Consider the following 24,889-nt stretch of genomic DNA (forward strand, 5'->3'; position numbering starts at 1 on the left):
ACATCTGCCTCTATTAGTTTGCTGATTATTATTAGTTAAGTTTATAGGTTTAAGGATCAAGGGATCTTAAATATGCTCATGCTGAATAACTCTTAAGTGATAATAAGAATTGCTCCTTTAAGTAAAGTGTTCTTCCTTTTCCGATAAGATTTAAAAAGCAAATGAGTTTCTCAAGTAAATGCATCTCGATTAGAAACTGTTTAGATATTAGTTGCTGTTTGCAGCGTAGATGATTGACGTAACACACAGCCGTAATTAAAGACTTGTTAAGCTGAAGGTTTAATCAGATCTCTCCTGTTTCATTGGAGAGCACAGGTACGGATCGCAGCTCTCAGACACACAACGGCTCTGTTGTTTCAGGGCCAGCTCTGTCTCAGATGAACTGAGGACGGATTGTGAGTGTACGGAGGGACGTTAATCCTTCAGAGACTCACACACACACACACACGCAGCTCTTCTTACATTGACGTGCACGTCGTGAATAAGACTTTGTGCCGGCTCTACAATCGCTGGTGTGGGGGTTGAAATCTGGGTCACAGATAAATGTGAACCGGGCCCCGAGCGGCTCCTCCTCCTCCAACAGTCTCCCCTGCTTTTGTTTGTTTTGATTGTGTTCCCAGCCGTCGGTGGGGGTTCAGCAGGAGTTAGTCGGGTTCCTGCTCGTTGTTTTCACAGAAAAAGCCAAAGAGAGCCTCTGGCATCTGCGTACAGCTTTCCACAGACTTCCAGCACACAGACGTTTCGAATTAAAACACACACGGAATCAAGCGCAGCAGCATTAAACATCCCAGCTCTCCAATGAGAAGCTGAATCTGAAGCAACACAGTGTACACGTATCTTACTCTTAAATCAAGATGCATGTACGACTTCAGATACTAGGTCTTGCAATCTTCAGATATCTGCCAAAGGAGTAAGAAAAAGAAGTGCAATTCAAATATATTTATGTATACTATTAAATATTTGATATTGCACCAATATCATTTACCAATAAAATGTGCTTTTATTGATTGGCTTTAATTATCTGATACCTGGTATGAAAACTGTGTTCATTGGATTTGGACATAAATATGCCATGTTTTTCAGATGATAAATTAACTTAAGACAACCCCATCATACATTTCAGCATAACTTTTATTCTCTTAATTATTCCAAAATGTATAAATAAATTATTTTTCTGTACAAACTCCGTGACCCTTTAGGAATTCAAGAAATATTAAACCAGAAACACACTCTATGCAAGTACACAAAGATAACTACGAGCTTCCGTCCGGTCAGATGCATCACGATTCAGATATAGCTGCTATAAACATCAAGATCTTAATTCTCTTTAACTCTACAAGAATCTCTTCTAATGCATTGAGAGTGATTGAGCTAAAAGAGAAGACTGACTATAGAAGCAGACTAGTTTATGTTTCAGTCAGTGTTTGCATTCACGTACTTGCGTAGCGTGTGCTTCTGCTAGTTGTAACATTACTAATATTTAATTATATGCAAAACTAAAAATCTGGAACTTTTTTCTTAAAGCTTTATATTATAATGCATTATAAAGGTATTCATAATGTACATTGCACTGCATTATATATTTTCATAAATAACTGTAACCAAAGTTAAAATGCATTATAATCTTTAAAGGTTTGTTTTAATGCATTGTACTTTCTAACAATGCATTTTAATGCATTATAATTGTGGCTGCAATTATTCAAGAGATCATACAATGCATGCACTGTGTGCATTACAAGGCTTAATGCTACTACATTTATAATGCATTATATATAAATGCTTTTAGTTAGATCTAAAACCATTGAAAATGTATGGAAAACAGTTCCACTAAAACACAGACAGTCGTCAGGCACTTGGTGTTGATTTCCAGCATACACGAACACTAGAGATGCTTGAGTCACATGTGATGATGTGCATGCTGTCAAACGCTCAAATCCTAGACCTGATAGTTCAGAGGACCAGGTCAAACCAATAAATCTGGGGTGAGAGAGAGAAGGAGAGCGTTTAACAGCTTCTGAAGGGCCTCTCCACCTAAATGAAGCACTTGATCCACAAACCGGCTCCTTTATGTGCACGAGCACTGCAAATATTTGAAGTAAGATGCGAGTACAATGCAAGTCTGCTGTGCAAACCCTCGACGCGCGTCCACTGTTTGCCTTGAGACACTTCAAGTGGCACTGAGATGAAACAAGACGGAAGAAAGACACAGTCCGGGTTCATTAACTAATGAAAGCTGATGATGAGGACACACTGCTGTGCAGGTGCTTCAAGAAGAACTTAATGTGTCCCTGCAGCACAGAAGCAGTCATCAGTGTCACAGGTGTGTATTTGTAGAAATAGACAATACACTGTATGAGTCACAATTATACATTTCTCTTTTATGACAAAAATCATTAGGATATTAAGTAAAGATCATGTTCCGTGAAGATATTTGGCAAATTTCTTACCATTAAATATATCAAAACTCCATTTTTGATTAGTAATATGCATTGCAAAGAACTTAATTTGAACAACTTTAAACATGTTTTTCTTAATATTTAGATGTTTTTGCTCCCTCAGATTCCAGATTTTCAAATAGTTGTCTCGCATTGATGTAACAGACCGGTTTTGTGCTCCAGGGTCACAGATGTTCAATCCGTCACGCTTTAGAGTGTGAACGCCAGAGCGAATGCGATGCACAGCAAAACCACGTGTTGAGAACGAGTCAAAGCGCGTGTTAGAGACATCACCGCGTCAGCATCGGTCGGTCTCGCCTCGTCATCCTCGTCCTCGTATGCATCGTCCGTGCCATCGTGGTCCACGGAGACGCTGTCGACTCCAATCGAACACAGTTTGACCATATTCTGTTTGACCACCTCACAGAACGGCCTCTCGAGCCCGTCACACACGCACTGATTGAGCAGCACACCACTGGGCTTCAACAGCAGCTCCTCGATGGTGGATCTGCACCGAGACGAACACTTCCTCCCGTTAAACAGCTGTCCGCAGTGGGACAGATACGCGGTGAGCGATGATTGACAGCTGGGCTCGTCTTCACACCGCTGGCGCGCTTCGGTGCATCCCATCCCCTCGGCGTCACCCGGATGTGTGCGCGGCAGACACGGCTCCACGGCGCGCTTGGCCCGCACACACTCGGGGTCGGTCCCGCAGTCACAGGTCTCTAGTAACGGGCCGTGTGTGGTCTGGTTGAGGCGGATGAGCGCGCTGATGCAGTGGCTTGGACACTGGCGTCTGCTTCCTCGGATGATCCCATCGCACGCCGTCAGATACTGGTTATATGCGAGCTCACAATCACGCTCTTCATGACATCGCATCAGCGCGTGCCAGCAAACCATCTGCGCCTCCAGCATCATCACAAACGAGAGGAACGCGACGGGAACGATGCTCCTCTCCATTTTGCCCACAAACTCAGATTAGGTGCATGCTTGCATCAATCCGTGAAAGCACAACATGGTGCGTCACAGACTTTATTTACTCCACAATGAAGCTTTTCAGATCTAAAGTTCAGCTGTTATCCGTGCAATCAGTTCAGTTTGCTGCTATCTGGTTGCATCCTGAGTGCATTTCAAATGTCAATCCTCTTTATGCGTAAGAATCCTCCTGGTTTTGCGTGTTGTCTGGAGAGTGTTTTCTTCTCTCGGAGTCCTGTTGCATGCTGCATGTCTTTGTCCCTCCGGCTCTTTCACGCTCGAGACCCCTCCTCCTCCAAAACTCCCTCCGATCCCCTCTTCATTAGGCGATCTGTTGTTCTATTGGACGCGAACGGGGGATTGCATAGTAACGCCATTTTTGGCAAAGCTCACCTCCTGTACAGGATAAATAAAATGTTTATGAATTTCATGAAGCCGGCGAGCTGTGTGGTCTCTCTTTCTGCATTAAATTACAAAACCCCATCAGCCAAAGAGAGAGAGAGAGAGAGATGCATTCCTCCACTAGAAGCTCAACATCTGCAAACCGCTTCTTCAATTTAAAGCGCAGAAAAACAAATCTGTTTCTCTTTAGCGCGCGCCCAAGAACAAGCCCCTGTATAAACCCCGGGCTCGACCCCCGTCGCTCTCAGCCTCCTTTGGGGTGTTTTAATCGCGCCCTGATGGAAAAGAAAAGAGCCACAAAAGTGTTTTCTGGCCCGTTTCACCCTCTTTGTGTCCGACTGGCCATGCAGCAGCCCGGAGGACCATCAATAGAGAGACTTTCCACAACAATATATTTTACTGCCCTGTCCTTTCACAGCGCACTTGAGATCAGCGATCCTCTGCTATTCAGATGGAAACGGCTCTGATTGGGAAAACTATGCAAAACCTGGTAGACCGGGGCTAGTTGTCACACAAATGCTTGTTATCTACAATAAAATTTGTAGAAATCTAAATCTCCTAATGAAAAATATTCTTGTAAGGATACAACATATCAGAATCAGTGAGATGAAATACACTAAAGCACACATGGGTATAGTTGACATAACATGATAAACTGCATCTGAAATGAATTTTGGAAAACATCTAATCTAATCGAAACATTTCTAATTGTTGTATGAATGCTGCTATGCATGCACTTTTTCATGAGAGAATGCATGCTAATTAAATAGTCATTTGACCCTCTAACACTAACACGCTCTAGGAAAAAAATAAAAATAAAAAAGACATAAAATAAAATATTTTTTTTTTGTTGCCAAAACAGCCTTTAATTGTAATTATTCTGTAATTGAAATCTACAAAGAAATAAACAAATAAGATGACTATTTAAAAATCTATTTTTGGATGTTTTCTTTCCACTCACTAGTCTGAAACAACACATTACAAAAAGCCAAATAAACCAAAACACCATCAATGCATGAAAAAAAAAAAAGATTTCCTTAAAGAAATGGCATTTAGCTTAAACTCAACATTTGTTTGTAAAATGCTAATTTGTTGTGTCAACTACCCACCTAAATAAAGCTGAGTGTTCGTGACGTAGTGTTTGACTCGTGTCCAGTGTCTCCATCTAGCGGTCAGAAACGGTACTGCGCATGAAATTACGTCACAGGCATCACAATCTATGTACAAATATATTTATTACAGTTTCAACAGTCAAAAATCAGCAAGGTCTGGAAATTACAGAGGAATAATTACATAAATGCATTACATTGGTAATTACGTTACTTATGCAATCCAGAGCGGAAACAACTATCAAGGGCATAAGTAAAACAAACGACAAAAAATATATAATCTAACGGGTTAAATAAGATTAAAAGGAAAGTTAGTTTAACCCTTCACATGAATTGGCTACCAGCTCTGTCCTGTAGATCAGAGATGGAAATATTGCTTTATGTTTACAGCTTATATTCAGAACCCAAATCCCTGCATGTCTTCACTCAAACAGACACAGAAAGAGAATCAGAATAAAACCCTTCGTCCAGACGCTCACCTCAGCAGCACAGCGTTTCAAATCATTAGTTTGAGTCTCCAAAAGAGGGAACAACCAGAAAGAAAAAGGTCGACATCTGCATCACGACGACACCAAACCACCTGCACAAAACGGCACCACTCAATGAAAGGTCAAGGGTCAAATGTGACGGTGTGTGTGAGTGGATGTTTAGGGGAATCTGGGTTCTTCCTCCATTCCTGCTCCCATAAGCCCTTCGAGACTCCTCAAAGTCATGAACCCGTTCGACTACTGCTGTAATAAACACCTTCAGACCGGAGCAGGGCATGGTGTGGATGGGTCAATCTCCAGAAACACGTCACATTTCACCCCAAACTCATAATGACTAAGAAATCACACTTGCATAAAGAAAATGAAAGATATTTCAGGAGCATTAAAGAGACAGTTCAGCCAAAAATGAAAAATGTGTCATCATTTATTCCCTGTTGAATCGTTCCAAACCTGTATGAATTTCTTTAATCTGTTGAACACAAAAGAAGATATTTTGAAGAATGATCATCACCAAATCATACGCCATCGACTTACATAGGGCCCTTAAAGCAGATTAAATCCAGTCATAAAAACATAATTTACTGTGCAACAGAAAGTCACGGAATTTGCCAAATACATCAAAAGACCTTTAAAGGTCTTCACAGCAACTCGTCAAAATAAAAGTTATGTAGACAGAAATATTACATAATAAAATTATTATTATCAAAACAAGGAATATAGAAAAATATTTAGACATGCTTTTTGATGAATATAATTTAATTTAACCATTAAAATAGAGTCTGGAAAAAAAACAATTTTTTTTTTTTTTCCATACTTTGGAATTCAATGGCTACCAGTAACTGTTTGCTTACCAACATTCCTCAAAATATCATCATCTGTGTTCAACAGAATAATGTTGGGAAGCATACAGTTGATGGTACCCATTGACTTCCATGGTATTTTCTTTCATACTATGGACGTCAATGGCTACCGGAAACTGTTTGCTTACCAACATTCTTTAAAATTAGTTTGGAACAACATGAGAGAGAACAAATTAGATCATTTTTATTTTTGGGTGAACTATCCCTTCAAGATTAATATATATATTTTTTAATGATGTGAAATGTGACCCGATCATGTTTTTGTGAGATTCTCGTACAGTTGATGAGACACACAAGACATTTAAACTCGATAAGAACAATATCAGCATCATGAAACAAATACTGCCCTACACGTCACACCGGATATATGTGTGAGAGAGAGTGTGTGTGTGTGTGTGTGAGAGAGAGTGTGTGTGAGAGAGTGTGTGTGTGTGAGAAAGAGAGAGAGAGAGAGAGAGAGTGTGTGTGTGTGTGTGTGTGAGAGAGAGTGTGTTTGAGTGTGAGAGAGAGTGTGTGTGAGAGAGAGAGAGAGAGAGATAGTGAGTGTGTATGTGAGTGTGTGAGTGTGTGTGTGTGTGTGAGAGAGAGAGATAGTGAGTGTGTGTGTGAGTGTGTGTGTGTGTGTGTGAGAGAGAGAGAGTGAGTGTGTGTGTGTGTGTGTGTGTTTGAGTGTGTGGAGGAGACACAGGGATGAGGACAGAAGAACCGTGTCCAGGTGTGAGGATGCAGTGAGATCACATGACGCAGCACTTCTCCGCGGAGCTCTTCAGGTCCTCCAGTGTGGCCTGAGCTTTGTCCTTCAGGTGACCCATGTCCACGTTCTGGATGTTGGTCAGGTGACCCAGAACGGACTGCTTCTGTTCCTCCTCCTGGTTGTCTTCGGCGATCATCTTGGCCAGTTCTGTGGGGAGCTCGACGTCGTCCGCTGCCGCCTGGATCTGAGTCTCGTCCAGCTCGTTCTGAGACACAAAACAAGGAAAAGAGGAATAATCAGTGACATACGTGTCAAACTTCACCCAGAAAATACAGAAAAAATCTACAGTCTGCTCTTGCAAAACTAGAAACACTCTTGGCATGATTTGTGTTTGCTGTAATGTTGTTGGCGAGAGGTCAGAAGTCATCAAAAATGGGAAACACCTTTGGGATTCTTGTGTTGTGACGTTATTTTGAAAATGTGAAAATGTTCATGCCATTTTCATTATAATCATCATCTTGTATTGTGGATACAATTATTATTTAAATTAAAATCAGCATCAGTTCATAACATCAATTACTATGCATACACATTTCATAATTAAAATAACATTGATTGTTTTGCATTATTATGATGAAAGTTTCCAACTGAATACTGGAAAATTAGTAGTTAATTATGCAAATTAAATACAGTACTTAAAAATAGTGTATGAACATTTTAAAATAAAAATAATATTTTTTTTTACATTACAGTCTAATCACAGTACAATACTGAGTATTAGAGAATTGGTTATTATGATTTAAAAAAAAATCATACTTTAGATCAAAATCAACAAATAAAAATGCTACAATAACGTATAAACATTAAGAAATTTAAATAATACTTAATTTTTTGAATTAACATGAATTGTATCTATTGATGTGATGGTAATATATATTTACAGTACAATACATAATTTAGGGGAATGGGTTAAATGATTATTTAAATTAAAATCAACATGAATTCAATACATCAAATATTACCATGATGCATAATCATTAAAAAATGTATATAAAATATGAATCTTTTTCTTTTGCATTACAGAAATAAAAAGTAGAATTTTTTATTTTTTTATTTTTTTACAGTACACTAAGTAATGATAAAAACATTGATTATTTGAATTAAAATAAATAAATTAAATTAAGTACATCACGTATTACCATGACGTGTGATCATTTATAATTAAAGTAATATTTCAGTAAAAAGATTCAGTTTACAGAACACAACTGAGTATTAGATAATGGCTTATTTATAAAATGTTATGAATGTGTAATTTCACACAGACGAGCGAGGCGTTCCTTCTCTGCGCTTTATGAGTTTTAATTGTGTGGGCAGATAACGAGAGACAGGAAGTGTGATTAATTGTTACCTTTGGCAACCTGTATTTGTCTCTAAAGTGAGACCTGACTGTCGCCCTCTCCGCCTTCTTCTGGGCAAAACTGGTGTCTCGCTCCTGCCTGAGGAGAAACACACACACACACACACACACACACACACACACACGGTAATGTAAGGATCAACTGGGTTATCCACCTACACACGTCTGCCATGTCAATCTCAAACTAATAAGCATCTCTAAACTATCATCCGTCAGATTTCAGAAATTGTTTCTCAGACGAATGTTGGTTGAGATGTTTCAGGACTCATTTTTAGGATGCTAATTCGACTAACGATCACGTAAGACCTTCCTAACATTTGACAGAAAGGCCGTAATGTGTCTGAAAGGATTTAGGAGTGACGCGGTTTTTCTGGTTAAAAATAATCTCCATCATAACAACTTTCTGCTCATTTTAGCATGAACTAAAACAAACTCATGTCCACAGAAAGAGAGAGAGAGATTCATGTAACGTCGTCTCGAGGATTAAACTGCTTTCCTCTGAATCTCACAGAATAAATACCTTCAAAGAGAGCGTTAAAGGACAGCACTTCAGACTGACTTGTTATTAGCCACACTTTTATCATGAAAATATTTCAAATAAATGTGCACTAATAAAAGCTGTAGTCAAATTTAGTATATTCAGCTATTGTATATTTATTTAAGATAAGAATTTGATTTGAATATATTGTTTATTGTAATGACAGGTTTATTATACCTGCATGACAGGTTGAGGACAGTGCTATTTTAGTATTATTGATAAAGGTTATTTTTAATATTTAACAATTTTTTAAATATTCATTTTCAGTTTTGTTAAACGTTTACTCACTTTATTGTTTTTTAAATGTCTATATAATTTTAATTGAATTTTAATTTACTTATTTAGATTTTTTTAGTAATTCAACAAAAAAAAAATACATTAATTAAATGTGTTTAAATATTTAAATAAATATTTAGTTTTTTTACCCAAACAAACACAACCAAATTACTAAAATTAAATAAAAAATATAAAAATAAAATGTGATTCAAAATATGAACAAATTAAAACTAAAAATAATAATGTTGATGTTAATAATATATTTTTTTATTATGTTAAATAAAATTATGTTATTATGTTTAATTATGTTTTTTTTTAAACCGTAAATTATTTTAAATGAATAATAATAAACTTCTTTGGTGCAGGAAACTAAATAGCATCTTAAAAACCTAAATAATCTTAATAACAACAAAAACAAAAAAATAATAATGGATGTATGTGATGCTATAAAAGTTTAACCTTGAATCTTGAATCCTTGTGCTAACTAACTGGTTAGGGCACTGTTGAAGGTCATGTGAGGTCAAAGGTCAATATGAATCACCAGGGCTAAAGCAAAGGTCATGACAGAATGAACACAGTTAGAACAACAGACATGAAGTGAGTGAACAACAACCAGCAAATTATGATACTGATATCCAGAAGGTTGCTGTTCAATCTCTTTTGCATCTTTATATTGAACCTGGAACCTTCCTTTAACGCTGACTCCAGAGGGGTCTTCTCTATGTTAAGTGTACTTGAAGCTGCTTAGGAGAAAAGCATCTGCTAAATGAGTCCTTACTAGAGAAGACGAGTGGGAGCGAGAGCAGGAGGGGAATATCTCTGGGATTTAGACTCGCTCTGACAGTCGGGTGATGCTCATCCACTCGGTTCACTTTAACAAATGACTAGTTAAAATAATCCACATATCAACAAGCAGCAAAGACCTTTGAGAAGTTCATACTGGTTTGCCTGATTCAAGAGATTAAACACGACTCCCATCAAATGTTAAACTCTCTGTCCATGTAAAATCTGTTTTCTGAGCACACGAGTTGGATTACAGCAGGTGGATGAGCTCAGCACAGCCATCTGAAGTCTGTGAAATCAAAATTTTCCAAATATGGAAATCATTTCCAAATGTGTCAACACGGCCACCTGTTCATGCATTGGCTGTTATGAGCTGATATCTAAAGACAAAGCGTGCGAAGAACGCTAGAAATGCTTTGGATGCTGTACTTTATCATGATGATATGGTTCTAAAAGCCTCGTATTTTTGTTTTTCCCATGACCCATAATATAAGATTTATGTCTTCTGAATGGACCGGTGTTTTTGGAGTAAAATACTAATTAAAATAATTTTACCTGAGGCATACTTACAGAATGAGCAGATTTTTAATCAAGCGTACAGCAGAGAACTAAGTCTATGTGACCTTGGAGCAAAAAAACAGTCTAGAGTCTCTGGGGTGTATTTGTAGAAATAGACAACAATACATAGTATGGGTCAAAATTATTGATTCTTCTTTTATGTCAAAAATCATTAGGATATTAAGTAAAGATCATGTTCCATGAAGATATTTAGTAAATTTCCTATTGTTAATTTATTAAAACGTAACATTTGATTAGTAATATGCATTGCTAAGAACTTCATCTGAACAACTTCAAAGATGATTTTCTCAATATTTAGATTTTTTTCCTCCCTCAGATTCCAGATTTTCAAATAGTTGTTTCTCACCCAAATATTGTTCTCCTAACAAACCATACATCAATGGAAATGTTATTTATTTCGATTATTTATTACCCAAATAGTACCATGGTATCCTTTGAAGTACCTTGTAAATACCGTGGTAACAATTCATACCACATAATATCAATGTGAGTACTATGGAACAGTACTTTTTCATAAGTGTTTGTATCTCGGTTTACATGCCTAAGAACACATTAATATACTACATTACAATCTAATTAAAAGTACTATTTTAGAATAAGCAATTAAACAAACAACAAGCAGAATTTACTTGATGATAAATCTGACGCGCCTGAAGCAACTCATCTGAATCACTATTCGTGATGAAAATATTCTAATTTAAACACGCAAATTCTGCTGAAGTCTACAGTGGATGTGAATAATGCGGGAAATTATTAATATCTGACTGAGCAGGCATCTCCCTGAGCGGAAGGAGCAGCTGCGCGCGCAAATACCCAACGAAGCGCGAAAAATACGCGCGCCTCTCCAAACGTCCACCTCACGAAAACCTTCCCAGAATATCATCAAATCAACACATTTCTGAGAAATAAATCAGGTAGGGGTGCTTACTTTTCCTCCTCTAGCTGTTGTTGGTACTGCTCAAACTCTTCTTGTGTCATTCCTTTAGCGGCGTCGGATTTGTCTCCGTCAGATTTATCTTCTGTCAGACCTCCTGTCAGATTCTTCAACTGACCGCCAACAACGTGTTTTACCATGAAAGCCATCGTTAAATAGTATAATATTCCTTAATATTCTTCCTTATTTGCCCCACACTGTTATTAATTCCAATTAGGTCAATAATAAGGTCTCTTTCCTCCGTTCAGCTGAGGTAAAGTGAAGTGGATTCGTCTCTTCTCTTCATCTGAGTCATAGACAGCAGCGGTTTGACTCTTCCATTCGCCCAATCCCGTGTTTCCTCAACTGACTCTCTTCCCGCCCAATCCCACGTACCGCCGGATTAAGCGCGCCTTTTTTTTGCGGGCGCGCGTGACTTGTCAAAACGCATCGCGCGACGGTTTGCGCGCCTCCAAGTCAGTAAGGGATGACAGCGAGCGAGCAGAAAGCATTCAGAGCGTCTATGCAGCATCCATCTGGAGGGTGAGCAAATCCTGTGAAGGCAAAGTGAGAAAGTAATATGTGTGAAATGAAATTCAACATTTATGTCAAACGAAAAGTTGCGTTCAGTTAGAGCGTTGTCGTCAACGTTTTCGTTTATTTGGAAAAGGGGCAACTCTCTAATCCCAGAGATTACCATCCATGCGTGTAAAGCTGTCAGCATCACCTCCACATGGATTATTATATGCAATAATAAAGAAACGGAACAAAGATGAGACACATTTTACAGTCAAACATGCATTCTACAACATTAAAGTGAGATGTAAGCACGTTTTAAATCTTTTTTTGCTCATAGTCTCTGTTTACACGTGTACACATATATGTACATGCATACACCAGTTTATTTATAAAGCACTATTACAACAACAGAGCACTCACCAAAGTGCTACAATAATGAATTTTATTCCTCATAAAAGAAAACGACAATATCAAAACACTAATAAAACTATCCATACCAACCCGATCACTAGCGATATGCTTAATTGTCATAATTGTCCTATCCTCAAATAATTTAATTATTTATTTACTTAGTTTCATTGTTGGAAAGTGAACTAACTCCATCAAGGGTAAGGCTAAAAATAGCCGAATGTTCTTAGTATGAATGAATTTGTATTTAACAGGAAAACTATTTAATAGAAACATCGCAAGTTATGAACTATAATGCTTACATTTACTCAGTTATTCAAAATGCAGCCACTGAAAATTAGCAAAACCATTTACATTTCCAAAGAACACTGACTTAAGTTTACATCACACATATATCTGCCCTTTGTTTATGATGGAGGAGAGAATTCGCAAGTCAGAAATAAGTCAGTACATGCTAAACAACTCAACTCCGCAGTTTTTGCGATGACTAATCTGAACGCCTCTGATTTGCCAATTGCATTCATAAACTCAACATAATCATGTAATCACAGAACAACACTGTATCACTTTGCCCAAGACAAATTTCCCTTGGGGGACAAAATCTTTTTTTCCTTATCCTTATCCTGGGGTGCGTTTCCCAAAACCATGGTTGCTAACCTGTTAGCAACTTAGTTGGTTGGCAATGAGGAATTGCATTGCAACCAACAAAGTTGCTAACTTAGTTAGCAACCATGGTTTTGGGAAACGCACCCCTGGTTGGTTATAACGCACAACACTGTAAAAATGCAGAAAAATAAATATAATGAAACAAATAAGCCCTAATATTAATTATAATATTACTAGCCTGATAATAATAATAATAATTGTCCTGCTATCATCAAAGGCATCAGCCACAGGCGATATCTCTAAAGTTGATACACGATACTATCGTCTTATCGGCACAACCCTACCGATCTCATGACAATTTGTGCATATTTTATGAAAATGCTAATTCGTATAGTTTTTGCTAAATCGTATGTATTTTACGAGCTACCCAGTTCGTATGAATTCGTACGAATGACCTACACCTAACCACCCCCTAAACCTACCCATCACTGGAGTCTAGACAAATCATACGAGTGAGGTTGAATTGTTTCTTACAAATTAGCCACCTCGTAAAATACATACGAATTTGGTTGTGAGATTATGCTGCCCCACATATGGCATGCAGGAAAAAATTGTTGGCTAAATCGTGTGCACGATTTACAAATTCGTTCCCTCATTGTACTAAAACGTGCACACGATTGCGTTCCCTGGATTTACTATTTCGTTCTGCCTTTAACTATCATTTTGCATTATTGACACACTGTTTTCCTGATGAATGTTGTTCAGTTGCTTTGACGCAATGTATTTTGTTTAAAGCACTATATTAATAAAGGTGCCTTGACTTGACTTGATTTAATAATTCATTCCCTCGATTTGCTAAATCATGCTCGAGGGAATGAATTAGCAAAATCATGCGCACAATTTATAAATTGTGAACGCAATAGTAAATAGAGGGAACGGCGTAGTAATCATGTGCAGGTTTTAGTACATTGAGGGAACGAAATAGTAAGTCGTGCGCACAATTTATTTATTTTTTCTTGCATGTCATGTGCAAGGCTCTTTATGAGATAGTGTTGGCATATCATAAATAAAATGTAATCCAATTTGAATAAAGCATCTTCCAATGGCATGTAAATGTGAAAACTTGTTAAATGCATACATGATATAAATACAGCCTCTATTACTCTAAAATAAATCAACACCAGATGATAAAAACAAAAATCTTACATCTCTGTGCATCGTGATAATGTCTCTATTTTTGCCTCTTTCTCACTTTCTCTCTCTCTGACATCCCCCTCCCTCGGGACTGAATCATTCCCGATCTGCTCCACTAACAAACTGTTCTGTCGCTCTTGCTGAGGGCAAAGACTATATCACGTACACATTTATCTGTGCTTCGTAATATAGTAAGAACCTGAAAAGTCTGTATTTGGAGCTCTTCAGTCTTCTACTTTTGGAAAGCACTCTGATATCAACCAGGAAAATAATGTGCAGCATTTTTGTTCTCATATCAGCCAAATGTTCTCATGGATTTGCATGCATGTCAGAAGACAAAAATGTTATGTTTACAGTAATACAGTGACACATGGCCTAATTATGCATGCTTTTTCAAATAAGAGGCAAACCAAATTTCTATTTTGGCATATATGATAAATATGCATCAGAACAAAGCAAAGTAAAAATTTGGCTTTGGCAAGAAAATAAAGGTTAAAACTAGTAGAAATATAGAAACGTGATAATTTGATAAATAATGACATTGTAATAATAATAAAAAAGGTCCTTAACGTAATGCATAATACAGTTCCATGGCCCGTGAAAAACATTTATGGATGGTAAATTTCATCTGCCACTGGCAAGCTTGGTAAAAAGTTCATTTTGGACCTTTGTATGCATGACTTCACAGGAAGTCAATAAACCTCATCATCATCCAGTTAACAGCCAGCAGCGCCGGCCAGACTATGTGTACACAGGAGCAAGCATGCATGCAATCATTATATAATAAAACAACACAGATGCATCCTCAGTTGACTACAGCTGGTTCATTGTCTGTGTTGAAGCAGAGCTCAGGGATTGCTGTTTGTGAATATGAGGGTGAATGATGCTAGCAGGGTGAGGACAGTCAGTCAAATGCTGATTTGGGAAGTCAATGGCACTAAATCTCCTGAATTTTAATGGGTTTTGTGATGCATGCATGTGAACACCATTCATTCCATAAACTCCACAAATATTTCAGTCCTGTCCCAATAAACACAAACTCACCCACAACCTTCATAATTCTAATGCAAACATCATTTAAAGCTGATATTGCAAAAGCTAGCAGGCTTCCACCAGTCCAGCACATCCAGTTGCATCTAAAAATCCATCACAACAAAACCAAATCATCTCCACACGGTTCAGTGGAGAGAGCAGCGGAGCGCAGCCCTGACCTTTGCTGTGAACATGCTCTCCGGCGAAAGAACAGCAGCTGTTCAGGTGCTGAGAATATGACAGAACAAATCCATCACGCCCTTCATTCACCTAATGGATGCCGACGGATCTAAACAACATCTACGAGGGTGTAAATGACGATTAAAGCAATCATTTATTCAGAGTGAAAAATCTCTGATGTACTCACTATTGTTTGGTCTAAACTTGCAGGACTTTTTTACATTAGTGGTGAATCAAAGGTTTTTTTGGCTAATGTAATATGCATCCAAGGTGTAAAAGTAATACTCACCAAATGCAAGTAATGCTTTATAAGTTAAACTAGTTAATGAAACCATATAATACGGCGTTGCATGCCTATAGACAACTTTTTCCATTAATTATCAAGAACTACTGCAGAGGCTTGTTTTTTCTTCTTCACATGTAACATGGAATATTCGTCATCCAAATTGGATATAAATGGAAATAAAATTGAATAAATAATGGTATTGTCATACTGGAAATCAAATCAAAATCAAATGCCAAAAAACGATTTTAAAAAAGTACTCCTCATTGTTTGGTCGAAACTTGTGCGGCTTTTTGTGAAGCACAGCACACTCACAAAAACATTTTTGGATTTATTTAACAGTTTCCCACTGACATCTCTTTGTTTTGCTCATTAGGATGTTGGAATGTAGGAACACAAATATTTATAACACAGTTGTAATGTTGTTTAATATCATTTGCTTGGAACACATCCATCATCTCTACAACTTATTTACCATTGCTGGCTTCTCCAGTGGATGAGTAATGATAAATTCATGTCCTATAAATTGGAAGATGGAACAGCAAGAGGGAAAAATGGTCCACACATGATGCCCAAAGGACAATTCAGTCTCCATGGAGATGCCTATTAATTACCTGTGAATAAACGCAGCATCCTGCGAGCAGCAGAAGAAGAGTCGTGCAATCCAGCAAAGGACTGGTCTAGACTCGCCTGTGATGATCTCATTCTCTCTCTCTTTCTTTCTCCCTCCCCGTCCTGCATCCTTCATCTTTTCTTTTTCTGTTATGTATGCGCTATCCTTCCTCTCTCTCTCTCTCTCTCTCTTACCTCTTTCTATTATCAGAGGCTTGTAGGACTGCTGGCTTTGGCTAAATGGGTTGCGAATAGCGGAAAATTCTCTTTCAGCCGACTTCCTGTGGACAATCAGTGCAAGAGCGAGTACGAGGGCCTGTAGAAGCATAGACACAGGAACACCATGAGGGACGTAAAGCAGCAGTAAACAGAGAGAAGATAAAATAAAGGAGAAGATCAGATGTGTCACTGTGGGTGTTTGCTTCTCTTGGGCTTTTAGGTCATTTTTAACTTTAATCCCGGGATATCTTGTCCCACGCTGTTCTTACTTTACCTCCGGGTAAGTCATTAAAGCATTTACACATTATCATGTGTACATACTAACCCTACATACTTAAAAGATAAATAGCATTGATTTTACAAGAGAAGCATGGAACAAGCATAAACATTTGCTGAAATTGAGTTTGTTTCTTCACCAGATTTAGAGAAATGTAGCATTGCATCAGTGTCTCATCAATGGATGCTCTGCAGTGAATGGGTGCCGTCAGAATGAGAGTCTGATAAAAACATCACAATAATCCACAGCACTCCAGTCCATCAGTGAACATCTGGAGAAGACAAAAGATGAAACACATCCAGCATTAAGATGTCTTTAAAGTTTTAAACCAGCTAAAATATGTGTCCATAATCCATACAAATGCTTCCTCCAGTATAAAAGTGTTCTGTTCTGAATCAGGAGTGAAATCCGCACAGATCAAGCACCATTTAAACGGCTCTAAACAAGAAAAACAGCTCTTTTTCACTGGAGGAAGGAAACGTCTTGATGGATTTGTTTCATCTTTTGTCTTCTCCAGATGTTCACTGATGGACTGGAGTGCTGTGGATTATTGGGATGTTTTTATCAGACTCTCATTCTGACGGCACCCATTCACTGCAGAAGATAACCTGAGGGTTCAAAATTACTAGGATGATTAAGGGTTACAGTCAGAGTGAAAAACCTCCCAGAATCCTCTCCCAAACCTAAACAGAGTGTTGTTTCATGATCATGGCTTACTTTTACAACTAAAGATGTCTTGAACGGAGGCATCAAACACACAAATCCACTCCAGAAGCCTAATAATTAGATTTGTCTTCTGATATAGAGGAGTCTGTGTTTGTTCACTGCTGATGCTGAAACTTAAGATGATTCATGTTTGGAAGAGATGAGTCAGACTAAAGCATTCTCTGAACTGAAATCAGGGTTGTTTCCACACCATCCACATACTTCCTTTCCTCTGAGAGAGTCAGCAAGCCTCAAACAGGCCAGAGACCTGTCTGCAGCGAAGCAGTACTACTGGCCAGCCCATCTATCTGACAGGATGCCTGAAGGTGTTAGTGTTGTGTGGGAAGAAAGTCGCATCAAAGTGCCTCTCGCACACACGTGGCCAGAAACTCACGTCTGGGTCTTTCTTGACTTCGCAGATTACAGGAGCTGCCATCCAACATGCAATGCATCCGTTGCTATGACTGCATCAGTCTAAGGGACTGGTTATGTAATCACAGACAGTTTAACTCTAACTCAAGACCAGATGAGGAGGAGCGTTCCTTACAGCCGAGGGATGAGCTTTAGTTTCAGGAATACAGTATAAAGGGGAGGCCGCCAGTACTCAAGACCAGATGAGGAGGAGCGTTCCTTACAGCCGAGGGATGAGCTTTAGTTTCAGGAATACAGTATAAAGGGGAGGCCGCCAGTCATGGAAAGATTTGTGCAATATTATATTTGACCCCACAAAAAAATAAATGCAACAAGGCAAAGATGCTTCAAAGTAATTAAATGCATTAAAATACAATAAAAATTAAAATGTGCTGCGAATGCACTCAACCATGGCCATCCAAGATATAGATGAGTTTGTTTCTTCATCAGGTTTGGAGAAATGTAGCATTGCATCAGTGTTTCTCGAGTGAATGGGTGCCGTCAGAATGGGAGTCCAAACAGCTGATAAAAACATCACAATAATCCACAGCACTCCAGTCCATCAGTGAACATCTGGAGAAGACAAAAGATGAAACAAATCCAGAATTAAGACGTTTTCTTCCACCAGTGAAAAAGAGCTGTTGTTTTTCTTTAGATCTGTTTAAACGCTGCTTGATCTGTTCAGATTTCTCTCCTGATTCAGACCAGAACACTTTTTCACTGGAGGAAGTGTTATTCTGGATTATAGACTCTATGTGTTTGAGTTAAAATCATCTTAATGCTGGATGTGTTTCAGGTTTAGTCTTCTCCAGATGTTCACTGATGGACTGGAGTGCTGTGGATTATTGTGATGTTTTTATCAGACTCTCATTCTGACGGCACCCATTCACTGCAGAGCATCCAGTGATGAGACACTGATGAAATGCTACATCTCTCCAAACCTGATAAAGAAACACACTCATCCTGATCTCGGAAAGCCTAAGGATGATTATATTTCTTTAAATATATCACTTATTCCAGTTTCGCACAGGATGCAAACCATGCATCTCTGGAAGGAGTCTGTATTTATTTTGCTTTACTTTAGCAGTATGCATCAGTATTACTTGAGCGTCTCTGCTCTCCCACTGGCAACTGCCACATGGCGTCAATTCTCAACCGTCTGATCGCCAGTCCTCATTGAAAATGAATGGTTTCCAGATGCTTTGACGCAGGAAGCTGCTGTCACTCTAAACATCCCTTTTAGACTTACTGGGGAAATTTGTAATTTAACACACCAACACTTGTGCGTGTGCAAAGCTGTTCTGAAATTCGCCTGGAACTCGGTCTCCTTCGAGATGTTTATTTTGGTTTACTTTCATTTGAATCCCTGCTGTGGGTGAAAATATCATGAAACCCTTGAAGCGCTGTTCACCTCCAGGTCTGCAGCAGAGGCGAGACGCCTTTTTGGGATTCTGTCACCGCTGAGCCCTCGGTTCTATTTCAGCAGCACACAGAGAACAGCAACGACAGGAGCAGAGATAATTGACAGCTTTCAGAACCAATCTTGTCACATGTTAATCATATTCACACCCGCCCACTCACACAGACACGTTTCCTAACAAAACAGCATCATGTGTCACAGCTACACATGAATACACCGCATGCATTTCTGTTGATTTAAACATTACAAATCTAAACAATGACAAAAATGATGTTCTCAGCAGAAGCCTGAGCACAAAAAAAGATGCATAGCAAGTGATTTAATAGAAGAAAGAAATAAAAGCAGCATAATTATCATAAATAGGGTTGGCCAGTACAGTATGTATTGTGTGATGGCAGAAATCTGATAAAACATAAATTTCAGTCTTTTGTGATTTAAGTTTTTGCATAATGTGAAGGTGCATTATTAATGTATGATAAATGTGCTCTGGTTTAGGGCCATCAATTATAAATACACTAGATTAAAGAAAATAAAGGCACATTATTGTTTAAATATGACTCACAATAGAGTTGAACCTAGCATATAACATATACTCTTCATTTTGTTCTATGAATATCTAAATAAATGCTAGTCTATAATGGCCAGCATTAAATGCGCTTTAGATGATAATAGCCAACTCTAAATGCATTTAAGTAAAAAATGGCCAACCGTAAATGCATGCTGGTTTGTAATGGCCAATACTACATGCATTTACTGTAAGTAAAAAACTGAGTCTTTAATGGCCAAACCTAAATGCATTAAGTAAAAAAATGGACTACTATAAATGCTTTTCAGTCTATAATGGCCAATCCTACATACATTTTAATCTATAATGGCCAACCCTAAATGCATTTAAGAAAAAAAAAAGTCCAACTGTAAATGCATGCTGATTTATAATGGCCAGCCCTAAATGCATTTTAGTCTATAATGGCCAACCCTAAATGCATTTTAGTCCATAATGGCCAACCCTAAATGCATTTTAGTCTATAATGGCCAAACCTAAATGCATTTTAGTCCATAATGGCCAACCCTAAATGCATTTTAGTCCATAATGGCCAACCCTAAATGCATTTAAATCTAAAATGGCTAACTCTAAATGCATTTAAGAAAAAAAAATGTCCAACCGTAAATGCATGCTGATTTATGATTGCCAACCCTAAATGCATTTTAGTCCATAATGGCCAAACCTAAATGCATTTTAGTCCATAATGGCCAACCCTAAATGCATTTTAGTCTATAATGGCCAACCCTAAATGCATTTTAGTCTATAATGGCCAAACCTAAATGCATTTAAGAAAAAAAAAGTCCAACCGTAAATGCATGCTGATTTATGATGGCCAACCCTAAATGCATTTTAGTTTATGATGGCCAAACCTAAATGCATTGCAGTACAGAAAACAAAGTACAAATTGCAAAAAACTAAATACGTCCTTCGTGAGATTATTCCAGAGTACATGTGTGTGTAAGAGAGAGAGGAAGAGGAGCTCTCATGTCTCGAAGCCTCAATGTCTCAGTGAGTAACATGTCTGTGACAGTAAGGCCATCATCTGCAGAATAAATTCACAAAGACAGACCAGCGCATGCTAAAGCAGACACATCACAGTATGCACAGGAAAAGTGGGTCATATGCATGTGCAATGTAAGGAAAACACTGGATTTTTGAATCAGCAGAATGAGGCGACGCTTGTGGGCTTTAGCGCAAAGACTCACTGGAATCATCAAGTTATTAAATGCTTTAGGTAGAATGCAACTACTGCACAAAATCTGATGCGTTAACCATCTTTAACTAATGTTATCATGAGAAACCAACACACACACACACAAATACAAACAACATATGCTTTATATGAAAGGTACCATAATGTTCCATAAAGCTATTTTTACCCTAACAAACCTTGCCAACAAAAATGTCCTTTTACAATTCCTTAAACAAAAATGTGCATATGCCCAATACAGATTAATGCAGGTTATTGCAAAATATGTCACATCATTTTGTGATATGTTGAAGTGAATTAACCTAATTAACAAAGTAAGCATCTGCATCCTGAGCTGATCTTAACATATGGCTTGACAAATAAAACCCTGCGGCTGAACGTCTGCTGAAAAGAGCAGCATATGTATAAATATATATATATATATATTTCAGAGAATAAATCCTCCTTTAATTTCGTTTTTTTTTTCTCAAGAGCAGCAGGAATCATGTAAGTGCTTAGTAAAACTCTCAAACTGAGTCACGAATGCGTGTGAATGTAAGTTTTCTTTCCACAAGAGATCACAAGGTCTTTTTTAAGCAGCACAGCAATGCTCCAGGGATCAGGGAATGATTCAGACCTCTTACTCAGGCGCGTTTTTAAAGGAATAGTTCACACCAAAATATAAATCGTCACTTACTCACCATCATGTCATTTCAGACGTCCATCTGTGGAACATGAAAGATGTTTAGCAGGAGATATCTCCCAATGTTAGTTATTTCAGTGATAAAAATGCATTCAGAGTTTATTTGCAGAAGTTATTTTATCTATTAAAAAAGCATTTAATTCCCCTTAAAAAATTAATTAAATTGTTAAAAATTACGAGCCAGTGCCAAAATTTTACATTAACATTCATTCTGTATTGATTTTTCTTTTCAGTTTTATTTTTTAGACTCTATTTTAATGGTTACAAAAAAAAAAAAAAAAATTAAGCAAAAAACATGTCTAATTAATTTAACCCATTAAATGTACACAATTTAACAGCAATTTATAAAAAATAAAATAAATAATTAAGGCCCAAGAAATATTTTTATTTTTCTCAAATGTATTTTTATTTTTATACAATTCGGAGAAACTGTGTTGCGTATAAATTTTAGAATTTTTTTTTAATAGTTTAAATAAATTGTAATAATCAAAAGCATGTCTAATTAATTTATAAAGATTAATTAGATTTTTATAAATAATATGCTAAATAATATGTATATATATATATATATATATATATATATATACACACACACACACACACTTTTCAGAAATACTGTATTTTGTATTAACCATTTTCTGCTAAATCATTTTTCTGGTAAATATTCTCCTAAATATTGTTTTAATAATATTTTTTTATTAGTGGTAATAGTACTACCATTATATTAACTAATATATTTCTGCCAAGTTAAACCAAACCTTTATTTTGATGGGTTGCTGTGAAATACATTTGTATTGCTCATGAATTGAATTCTTGAAGAACTAGTAAAATGAGGAATCATACTGTTTTTAAAAGCAGGGTATTGCGGTACTTTTTAAGTGCAACACTGTTGTGTAAAGATGCCTTATGAAGCATCACTGTGACTCTGTTTCAGTTTCAGCTCTAACAAAAGAGCAGGAACAGGTCAAAAGAACAGCATCTCTGTGCTGGTGAGGCCCCAGGAGCCCGGGGCCCCTCGCGCCGCTCGATCTCTGCAGGCGCTGGGTGAGGGCCGTGCGGACGCCGAGGCTGAATGTCAACGAGAATATGCTAATCCACCGTGACAACTGATGTAGGAAACATGTTCTCCCTGACTCCAAGAGCCTTGATATTTCACAAAGTCAAACCGGACGAAGCAGCCGCGGCCCCGGGGAATTAAGACTGGATTATTAGCTCACACACACATACACATGAACACACATGCACACTCACACACATATGCACACACACATGCACACTCACACAAACACACGCATACTCATTTACACTCGAACACACACACACACACACACACACACACGAACACACTCACTCACACCCATGCAAACTCACACACATATGCACACACACATGCACACTCACATACACATGAACACACATGCACACTCACACACATGCACATTCACGCACGCATACTCATGCACACACACACATGCACACTCACACAAACATACTCATTTATACACACTCACACACACACACACACACACATGCACACTCACACACATGCACACTCACACACATGCACACTCACGCATGAACACACATGCACACTCACACAAACACACGCATACTCATTTACACTCGAACACACACACACACGAACACACTCTCACACACATGCAAACTCACACACATATGCACACACACATGCACATGAACACACATGCACATGAACACACATGCACACTCACACACGCATACTCATGCACACACACACATGCACACTCACACACAAACATGCACACTCACACAAACACACGCATACTCATTTACACACACTCACACACATGCACACACATGCACACTCACACACACATGCACACTCACACAAACACACGCATACTCATTTACACACACACACACTCACACACACGAACACACATGCACACACACACACACACACTCACACACACACACACACTGATGTTAGTGAGTCAGTATTACTGAGAGGGCAGAGGGGTCCGAGGTCAGAAACGGGGCAGAAGTGAAGGTCAGGCTGAAGGCGTGTTTCGGTTCGTCTCATAACTTCAGATCACGTCTTCAGTTCATCTCGAGAGGATTTGAGATAAATCCGCCGCCCGGAGCGTGAGCGGGATTGAGCTTGTGTGGTGTATTTCTCATTTCATGACACACAGGGAGGCAGGCTAATAACAGCACAAACGCTGACGTCAGTGGTGTGATACTGTGTGTGTGTGTGTGTGTGTGTGTGCGAGCCGCTCAAAGGCTGATGGAGTTTTTGTCTCCAAGGTCGAGCGGCCTGCTTAACTCAAAGCTGCGACCCTAGAGACATGAGCTACAGCTAATGTGAGAATAAAACACAGCAGACGAGAGGACATCCATCAGAAGACACGTGATGCAGGACAGAACACATGGGGTCAATTACAGGATACAGCCATAAAAATGCCATTTACAGTATAATGCGAAATTAAGAAAAGTTTTGTCTGTGCAATTAATCCAATGTCATTATAGACTGTAATATTAATTTGTTCTATGAGACACGCTTCATTTAATTACCACCACTTTTTTAATAATACCTAAATTCATAAATTCCAGAAAATATTAATAAACAAATTCTGGGAGAAAAATCATAGGGCCCTACTATTGTAATTATTTTTCATAAATTGTTATGGGTTAATATATAATAATAATAATAATAATTATAACCAATAATTCTGTTTTGGGAAAAGATAAATCTAATAAGGTCCTGTAAATATAAGTCTCGTTTTAATAAATTATTAAATAATAATTAAGTTATTAAATAAATTTCACAATTTCATGTTTTAAATAAATAAAAATAATTATTTATTATCATTTATTATAATTATTATTCAGCGAAAAATAAAAATAATTGAACCTAGAAAACTATTTTTGATTATCATTATTTAATTGAATTAGGCATGTTTTTGTTTCCTAACATTTAATATAAACAGTAAAACAGAATTAAATTAAAAATAAAATGAAATAAAAGTAATTAAATGTATTTTATTTTATTAAGTAATGAATTAATAAAATTTGTATTGATATGTAAGTTTCATTTTATTTATTTTTATTTAATTAGAGATGCACTTTAAATCAA

General features: G+C 37.7%; 2 protein-coding genes across 2 annotated transcripts; both read right to left on the reverse strand.

The window, feature by feature from the left end:
- Positions 1 to 1,113: 1,113 nt before the first annotated feature.
- LOC127976954 (growth arrest-specific protein 1-like) lies at positions 1,114 to 4,116 on the reverse strand. The gene has a single exon (XM_052581546.1). The coding sequence runs from the start codon at positions 3,393 to 3,395 to the stop codon at positions 2,646 to 2,648; it is 750 nt and encodes a 249-aa protein (XP_052437506.1). The 5' UTR covers positions 3,396 to 4,116; the 3' UTR covers positions 1,114 to 2,645.
- Positions 4,117 to 5,028: 912 nt separating this feature from the next.
- On the reverse strand, positions 5,029 to 12,118 carry cplx3b (complexin 3b). Its single transcript, XM_052581547.1, has 3 exons — positions 11,485 to 12,118; positions 8,372 to 8,459; positions 5,029 to 7,228 (listed from the first exon to the last, which is right to left on the reverse strand). Exons 1-3 carry the CDS (start codon positions 11,637 to 11,639, stop codon positions 7,004 to 7,006), a joined length of 468 nt encoding a protein of 155 aa, XP_052437507.1. The 5' UTR covers positions 11,640 to 12,118; the 3' UTR covers positions 5,029 to 7,003.
- Between the last annotated feature and the right edge of the window lie 12,771 nt (positions 12,119 to 24,889).

The sequence above is a fragment of the Carassius gibelio genome, chromosome B18 (assembly GCF_023724105.1).
Source record: "Carassius gibelio isolate Cgi1373 ecotype wild population from Czech Republic chromosome B18, carGib1.2-hapl.c, whole genome shotgun sequence".
In the NCBI taxonomy this organism is placed as follows: domain Eukaryota; kingdom Metazoa; phylum Chordata; class Actinopteri; order Cypriniformes; family Cyprinidae; genus Carassius; species Carassius gibelio.

What these genes read in the sequence shown, in the direction of transcription:
- cplx3b (XM_052581547.1), bottom strand. Translation starts at nt 11,639, where the DNA reads ATGGCTTTCATGGTAAAACACGTTGTTGGCGGTCAGTTGAAGAATCTG. An exon ending in CAACAGCTAGAGGAGGAAAA is followed by an intron (nt 8,460 to 11,484) that starts GTAAGCACCCCT and finishes GTTTCTCCTCAG; the next exon opens with GCAGGAGCGAGACACCAGTT. An exon ending in ACAAATACAGGTTGCCAAAG is followed by an intron (nt 7,229 to 8,371) that starts GTAACAATTAAT and finishes TTTGTGTCTCAG; the next exon opens with AACGAGCTGGACGAGACTCA.
- LOC127976954 (XM_052581546.1), bottom strand. Translation starts at nt 3,395, where the DNA reads ATGGAGAGGAGCATCGTTCCCGTCGCGTTCCTCTCGTTTGTGATGATG.